This window comes from Gymnodraco acuticeps, unplaced genomic scaffold (genome assembly GCF_902827175.1).
Source record: "Gymnodraco acuticeps unplaced genomic scaffold, fGymAcu1.1, whole genome shotgun sequence".
Classification (NCBI taxonomy): domain Eukaryota; kingdom Metazoa; phylum Chordata; class Actinopteri; order Perciformes; family Bathydraconidae; genus Gymnodraco; species Gymnodraco acuticeps.
In genome coordinates, this window is record NW_022990054.1 from 2224125 (window position 1) to 2232890 (window position 8766).

At 45.5% G+C, this 8766-nt stretch overlaps 1 protein-coding gene across 4 annotated transcripts in view; it reads left to right on the forward strand.

Moving 5' to 3' along the window:
* dusp8a (dual specificity phosphatase 8a) overlaps positions 1 to 7263 on the forward strand; it is a 42968-nt gene extending 35705 nt beyond the window's left edge. For all 4 annotated transcript variants that reach the window (XM_034215914.1, XM_034215916.1, XM_034215915.1 and 1 more), the window contains 4 exons: positions 2459 to 2625; positions 2722 to 2881; positions 3198 to 3321; positions 3627 to 7263. In XM_034215914.1, the coding sequence (XP_034071805.1) occupies positions 2459 to 2625; positions 2722 to 2881; positions 3198 to 3321; positions 3627 to 4830 (1655 nt within the window). In that variant the 3' untranslated portion in view covers positions 4831 to 7263. The remainder of the gene's footprint in view (positions 1 to 2458; positions 2626 to 2721; positions 2882 to 3197; positions 3322 to 3626) is intronic.
* The last annotated feature ends 1503 nt before the right edge of the window (positions 7264 to 8766 follow it).

Genomic DNA, 8766 nt, shown 5'->3' on the forward strand with positions numbered 1-8766 from the left:
CTCCTTTGCTGTCATGGCAACCTCAAGTAGAGTGGGGGTCAGGTGATGAAGTGACAATAACGTGCTATCTCCTGTGACTAAAGCCTGTGTAAAGCTTTGACTACAAGGACGGTGTTTGTAATGTTGTTGACGTCATGTCATTGTAATGTAATGGCTCTTAAAAAAGCAGGCGGGCGCACTCAGTCTCTTATCTCTGACTTCAGTCTCCCTTCGTGCCAGAAACCTCTTACTCACTCTCCCAGTCACACACTGGCGTTCCTTCCTGACGTTTATGCTTTATTTAACACCAGATGAGGTCAGCTACAGTAATCACCGCTGTAATTATTAATCCAGACGTACACTGGATCAAAGGGCTAGAGCATTTTTCATTCATGTGTTCACTTCCCTTCACACACACTGGACACTTTCTCTGCTGTGATAGATGCACACACACACTCCAGTCTCCACTGTGGAACGTCCTGTCTTAGGTCCTTTTAACAACTCTCTAACAATGTCCTCGCTTAGAAAAGGGAAATGGTTGCTGTGTGACGTGAGGCTTTTCCTGTTGATTTAACTGTCTCCAAGAACATACCGCTTCCTCTCACTGACACAGTATATATGCCTCAGTGTGAGGCTATATGTAGCACCATTTATTTTCTTAGCATGTGTTTGTGCAGCTTGGGAACAGAGGAACCAGGAAGAAAGCCTTCAGAGATCTTCCCTTCCTCCCTCTGTTTTATCAATTACTGACACTGTAGCACCGCCCATAGGATCACTAGAAAGAGGCTCTGGTGGAAGTTGTAAAGAATAGCAAAGTATAATGGCCAATTGTGAACTACAAATAGCTTTTTTGTCAACTCTAAAGATGCAACAAGGGTATGCATTAAGCTTTTCTCTCTATATCCTATTTATCTGATCACTCTTTCTACATCCATGCATCGACCCTTCCCTCCACTCCACCCCCTCTATTCAGAGCGCTGATGTCATTGCTCTGCCGGTTGCCATTAATAGCTGGAAACAGACAACCCTTCTTCATGTTGCTTTTAAAGGGACAGTGCGTCCAGAATACCTCATTAGGATGCACCCAGCTTTAGAAGATGTGATGTTGTGAAATATCACAAAATACCAAAGCAGCTGTACATTTTGCACAACCTTAAATGTGCAGCTTTTAGGATCACATATCTGTAGAATGTGTGTGTGTGTGTGTGTGTGTGTGTGTGTGTGTGTGTGTGTGTGTGTGTGTGTGTGTGTGTGTGTGTGTGTGTGTGTGTGTGTGTGTGTGTGTGTGTGTGTGTGTGTGTGTGTGTGTGTGTGTGCCACATGAGTAGCACAGCTGGGTGTGTGTTACAACGGAAGGCAATGTCCTGCCTGTGCTGTGCTGTGTGTGCTACTTTAAAAGAGTGATGTCATGTCTCACTCATTCACTCTTAGTGTGTGTGTGTGTGTGTGTGTGTGTGTGTGTGTGTGTGTGTGTGTGTGTGTGTGTGTGTGTGTGTGTGTGTGTGTGTGTGTGTGTGTGTGTGTGTGTGTGTGTGTGTGTGTGTGTGTGTGTGTGTGTGTGTGTGTGTGTGTGTGTGTGTGTGTGTGTGTGTGTGTGTGTGTGTGTGTGTGTGTGTGTGTGTGTGTGTGTGTCATGTCCCAGATTGGGTCAGTCTGGGCTGAATTTAGATTAGGTTATAATCTCCTTTCTGGGGCTCAGGGTTTCCTTGAAGCACTCCCCACCATTCTACACACTCCAAAGCGAGGTCATTACCCACTCTTCCACACACTTTACCCCGACCTCCTCTTGTTGGCCCCCGCCCTATAGTTATACAACCGCCGTACTGCAGAGTAATGATGAGTGTGTGTGCAGGAGTGGGGGGCAAGTAGGGCATAATGTGGTGTGAGTGGACAAAGAATTACAGGCAGTGAGAGTGAATATTAAGCATTATGCGAAGATGTTCTCAGAGTGTATCTTCTTGGAGAGTATCAACTTGTTAACATGCATATGTATGACCGTGCATGTGCGAGTGTGTGTGTGCTGTGCGGTTGTCAGGGGGATGTTACTGGGCCTCTGTCCTGACCCTGCACCTGTGGCCTCTCTCATTCTCCCAGCCTGACGCAATGCACTGCTACAGGACATGAGCTCATGCAGGAAACAGAGCCACATACACACACACATACACATATGCCAAAAGTGGAGCCGCCTGCCTCTTAAAGGGCCAGATACACACATTCCTGGCCGCCCAGCAGTTAACCTAACTCGCGCACAGAAGCACAGAGAGCCTCTTCTTTGCTCCTGTTGCATGACCCAGACTTTGTAGCCCAGATTCACCTCTGAAAAGCCCACAGAGCAGAGTGTTTGCTCTGCTAATGGTGGTGCAGTGTTCTTGCTGACTTCATTACTGCCTCTTTGCAGAGTTCCCAGCGTGTTGTGACTGCTCTGTGGACAATCATTAGTGTACCTAACCGGTTCTCTCCTTCTTTTCTCTCTCTGCAGGAGGTTTTGCTGCTTTCTCCTCCTGTTTCCCCGGCCTATGTGAAGGGAAACCTGCCACTGCTCTACCTATGAGCTTGTCCCAGCCCTGCCTAACTGTGGCTAACGTAGGGCCCACTCGCATCCTGCCACACCTCTACCTGGGCTCACAGAAGGATGTCCTCAACAAGGTAACATTTAGATTGCATCTTATCACTCATTTGTATCACTGAAAGATAATTTGTGGAGCAACAAAACATGACCTTGAACTTGTTTTATCTCTGCAGGATCTTATGGCTCAGAATGGTATCACCTATGTGCTGAATGCCAGCAACACCTGTCCCAAGCCAGACTTTATCAGCGAGAGCAACTTCATGCGCATCCCGGTTAACGACAACTACTGTGAGAAATTGCTCCCCTGGCTGGACAAAACAAATGAATTCATAGGTAAGACAAAAGGAACATTTATTCAAAACACTTAAGTGACTAGAATAAAGTTTAGGATTAGCTGTAGAAAGTACAAAAGTTACTGAGAGTCTTCATGAGGAAATGAATTAATCTCAAGTCACGATTGCCATGATATTTAACATGTTGGTTAATAAACGTTCACTTAGGGAACAATAGCACCATAACAGGTCCGTTTAGCCGTCCTCCTGTACACTTCCAGGAAATGTCAGTTAGCTTTACAATATATTTTCTCCTGACACTTTGTGCTATACAGGTGTATTCATACCTGTGCGTTTCCCCCCCCCCCCCCCCTCAGACAAAGCGAAGGTGTCAAACTGCAGAGTCATTGTGCACTGCCTGGCTGGAATCTCGCGTTCAGCAACCATCGCCATCGCATACATCATGAAGACAATGGGCCTGTCATCAGATGATGCCTACAGGTACGCTTGCTCCTCCCACACACCACCAGCTGAGCTAAGGTGTCAGCCCTAGCTAAAAGGCAACTCACTGTTGAAAGTAATGCTAGACCATTTTGTCAACCTCCCCCTCCCAGTCTGGAGAAATTAAATTGTTAGCTGCCTTTCAGGATTGTATTGTGTATACAATAGGGTTTGCTTTGCCTTGTGTGGACAACATTAGCACAGGATTATGTATTGTGCATCAGTAAAACCCTTCAGACCCTACTGTCAAACTGGCTTTGTTGAAATTGCTTTCCTGTGACTAATAACTATTTTCTTCCCTGCAGGTTTGTAAAGGACCGAAGACCATCCATATCCCCCAACTTCAACTTCCTGGGGCAGCTTTTGGAGTTTGAGAAGGGTCTCCGGATACTGCAAGCTCTATCTTCAACCTCTGATGACAAGATCTCTGAAAACAACGCCAAGCAAAGCTCAGAGGTCAATGGAGGTTTCGAGATGAACGGCCACCACAGCAACTTCGACTCATCCGTGGCAGACCCTCCAGAACCCAAGCTGCCATCACCCACCTCCCTCCAGCAAGGCTTCCACGGCCTACACCTCTCCGCAGAGAGGATCATGGACACTAATCGGCTCAAACGTTCCTTCTCCTTGGACATTAAGTCGGTCTACTCCCCTAACAGTCCCCCCTGCCCGAGCCTGGCCCCCACACACTCTGAAGACGTCCCCAAGCTGTGCAAGCTGGACAGCCCCGGAACAGGCGACTCCAACGGCGTCTGCTCCCAGTCTCCCGTCCTAGACAGCCCAAACTCCGCCGGGTCACCGTTCCCCTCACCAGGCAGCGGGGGCAGCATTGGAGGTTTGGGGTTTAGAGGAACTGAAGGAGTCCATAGGTCTGCTTCCTCCTCGTCCCGACCCAGGAGGAAACACAAGCATTGCTCCGGCAGTTCCCCAGTCCGCTCCCAACCACACCAGCCTCCACAGTCCCTCAGCCTGACGCTGGACCACAAGAGCCCGGGCGAGAACACAAAGGGCTCCCTGCTCCTCTCACTACCCTCTGTGCCCACTGTGGGCTCCGGGGCCATGTGGACCAAACACAGAGACACTGTCCAAGCCACCACTCCCGTCACTCCCGTCACCCCCACCAAAGATGCCCCCTGGCACTTTGGGGCAGTTGAGGGCGGTGAGGGAGGGATGGAGCTGGGAGGAGGAGGAGGAGGAGAGGATGGAAGGGGAGAGGAGGAGGAGGTGAGGTTTGGGAGCAGCTCGGCATACGTGGCGTTCGGGTGCAGTGAAGGTGTGCGGTTACGAGAGAAATCCCAGAGGGAGAAGTCACCGCAGACACTTAAAGACTCGTCGTCCTCAGTGAGCCTGTCCAACAGCGGCCCAGCGTCAGAGAAGCAGTTCAAGAGGCGCAGCTGTCAGATGGAGTTTGAGGATGGCATTTCTGAGACACGATCCCGAGAAGAACTGGGCAAGATTGGGAAGCAGTCGAGCTTCTCTGGGAGCATGGAGATCATCGAGGTATCCTGACAGATAATGGACACGATCAGGGCTGTCCTTTGGGGGCACAAATAGACCTGGTTCAAGGGAGTGGCATATGACGGGGAGCAGAAGAAGCGTTTTTTGTGCTACCCTTAAAGACAGTGTTAAAGACTCCAACCAAGAGAAGGACAAATAGATCCACAAGCAGAGGGTTAAAGTTAAAGGTTAGCAAGCGACCTGGAGAGACAAGACCCTGTGTTGTGGTGAAATGCCATCCTGAACTCTCATACACATCTGAATAAAAGTCTTGGGGAGTGTTGGGGTTACGGTGGTGACTGTAGGTACTGAAACTCTTAACTTTTCTGAGCTCTGTCACAGATAAAAAAGAAACGACCCAGGTCAAGTGTCATGTTGCATCCTACCTATATAGAGTATTCCTATTTTGACAGATTTCGGACACAAACTGCTTGCCTGCGGTCAATTGTAGTGTGCTTCAGTGGGTGTATAGCTTGTGATTTGAACCAAGTCCCATGTTTTCCCCAAAGCTTCACCCCAGTATCAGAAAGCCTCAGAACCTTGCACGTCTGCGTCCGCCCCGGCTTCTTCCCTGTGGTTCTGCCTGCTACAAACTCTGCAACTCCAGACAATAAAAACAGACTCCTTAACAACACCGCCTCCTCACATCACCACAGCACAAGGCAGAGGACGAAAGCTAATGGCGGTACTGTGTCCAAAATAATGAAGGATCCTCAGCATTTTGTTGCTGAAAAGACTTTTGAAGACTCGTAGCAACTGGCAGTCCCCCAATCTCCCCCCCCCCCCCTTAAAGCACAGTGTGTCTTTCCTGACTTTGGCTCCCTTGTTTCCAGTGTTAACAGTGATGGGACGGAAGTTTCGGGAGGTTGGCGAGGGTCTGCTTTAATGGCCCTTCAGCTCCTTAATAGACCCTCTCCCACTGCTCCCAGTCAACATCTATGGTCACCACTGAGCATGCACCAGAAAGGCTGACTACAGACAGACAAATACTATATATACAATATGAATATATATAGCCATTTTAATGGACTTCTAATGGACTCCTTTGTTCAGTTATAGTTTTAATTTATTGTATTGGTTCATTCTGGTAATGAGAAATAATATAATGTTTTGTGGATTTTTTTCTTTTTTGTTGAATTATTATTATTATTATTATTTGCTGTATGGTATTTATGAACACACTCAAACAAATACACACATTCAACAAATTCAAGCAAGCAATATGTACTTTGTTCCTTCTTTGGGGAGAGTGATGTATGACTTTGAAGCGCACTTTTATGCTTTCTGATAACCCGGTTCAGTGATCCCTCACACAGAGGAAGCAAGACACTCTGAAAAGCCAAGTCTGGAGTTTTGATAGTAAAAATTTAGAGCCTCTGTTTAATATTTGGAGGGTGGTAGGGACATCCCACAAGAACAGGATCTCTTTATCACACTTTTGAGGGCTCAAGCTTTGACTAAAAATCAGTTTTGATTGACTGTGCAGACGAAGATAAAGTAACGACAGACACTCTGATCCCTCATATACATTATAACATTTTTACCAGTATCATATGCTCTTGCATAACAACAACTATATGCATACAAGTGCACGCTCTTTCACAAGTTTGAGATTTAAAGACTACCACCGAGTGTCCTCTCCTACCAGCGCCCCACCAAAGCTGAAACCAACACACACCCTATACTGTATGCACTTACACATATACTCACACATGTAAAGCATATAAGCCCTACACACACCCTTCTGTTCATTCTCAGGGGATCTTTCAGTGAGCCCGGCACAGGATACAAAGCTGCTGGTACATCAGCACAATGCATGTCCGTGAAGCTCCCTCGCTTTCTCCCTATCTCACTTTCTGTCTTTTTTTAGGCTCTTATTTCTTATTTTCCAAAGCTCTGATAAAAACAACGTTACAAAATGGAAAGAAAAAAGCAGCTCTTCATATCTTGAGGTAAAAGAAAGGAAAACGTTGATCTCCTGGTGCGAGATGGTTATTTATTTATAATGTCAAATGTGACCCTTGATTAGCTTTTCTCTCTGGTTATCTCTGATCTTTGACCTTGAGCTGCTGCAGCTACAGTTAGTTCAGATAGATTCCTCTGTACCCCGAGGCTCAAGAAACCTCTTCTCTCCACCCCCTCCTCCCTATATTTTTAAGAAATGTTGTTAGAATTATTTATGATATGTAACAAAGATGATGCAGGCTGTCCCATTTGCTAAAATTGTTGTAATTGAAATATTATTATTATTATTATTATTATTATGTTGTGTAAATAGCAACTCATCTAAGAAAGCTGATGAATTTAGATGAGTTTTTAAAAGAAAATCCTGATACCTTAGGCTGCTTGACGCAAAAATACCTCAGGTTCTATTGAAAGGCTTTTCCTTCCCCTGTACATGTTTTGTGAAAATGAGACAAAAATACAGACATGACAAAATACAAACTCCTCTCTGCTTCTTCTTCTTGTGTGTTTGCATGGGGGCTGAAAAGGGGGCGTGGAGGGAATCCCACCAAACAGACAAACAACACATTATGTCATCCCGAATCCTGGAGTCCTGCTATTGATTTTGTGTTTAACCAAATCCACTCTCACAACACAACCTCATTGATTTTTTTTTTTTCAGACTGCTTCTAAATGCTGATGGGATGGTGAATTATTTAATAGAGAAGATGTTTTCAGGGAACACCATCCATGTCATAAGGTTTATACCACATTATTGCTGTTAATGTTATACGATAGAAAAGCAGTGGGCACAATACAAACTATAACTAGGCTACTTAAAAGTAAAAGTTATCAAAATGAAACTCCTTTGTAAACACAACATATCATACAGAGAGCTAAATGTACTTAAATATGAGGCTACAGCCAGAACTTAGCTAGTTGGGCCTTACTTAGGATACTTACTTCCTTACTTACTGGCTACTAGCTTAACTTTAGCTTATTTAAGGTTAGCTTACTTTAGCTTATCAGGCAACCCAGGCTCATGGCATTTTGTGTTCACCAACACGATTTTATTTTTAATGTATTGATTCATGTTCACCAACACGATTTCCCCCTTTTTTTCGTGTTGCACAGCACGATTTTAAAAGCAATGTATTTCTACTGGTAAATTACCAGTAGAAATTGCGGGAAGTTGCAAAATATGCGGAAAGTTAAGAAATATGCGAAAAAAATTAATATTGGGATGTCTTATTTATTTATTCTCTCACACACAACCTGCCACTAACGTTAAACCCCTTTACTATTCTATTAAACACATTTATGTTTATTTATTGTAAAAGCAATTGGGCTATTTTAATCACACCCTCTCTCTCTCTCTCTCTCTCTCTCACACACACACACACACACACACAGACAGACAGACAGACAGACAGACACACACACACACACACACACACACACTTCTCCGCCTCATTCTGTTTTCATTTACTCGTTCGTTATCTGACCAGCTTCAATCTTGTAGGCTTCTCACCTCGTTTCTTGTAGCCCTCGAAAGGGTTTTGGAGGTCGATGCCTCGGTGAACGTGAGTTGTTTGGCTTTCTTGTCCGCAGCAGCAGAAAGCATTTTCGAATGTTTGAATGAATCAAAGTGGGTCGTCACCGTCGATGTTCTCGAGCGTCCACACAGCAGCGTGCGTTGACGCTTGGAGGTGGGCGTATCTGAAGCTTGGGGATTTTTTGCGAGCAACGCGACCAACAACCAATCACATGAATCTCCCGCCCCCGACATACAAAGCAATAGCAATGTTAAAACGAAGTAATTAACTGGATATAAAATCCCCAAACAGGCGAAAACCTACCAGTTTCATCCACTGTCTCTGCCACCTCCCTCCATGCCTCGCTCCTCCGGTTTGTATCCCGGTAGATGAACAGAGACTGATCATACAGCACCGGGTGATTCACTACCGCTATAATGAAATTTCCCTCCATTTTTTGGAATATGAG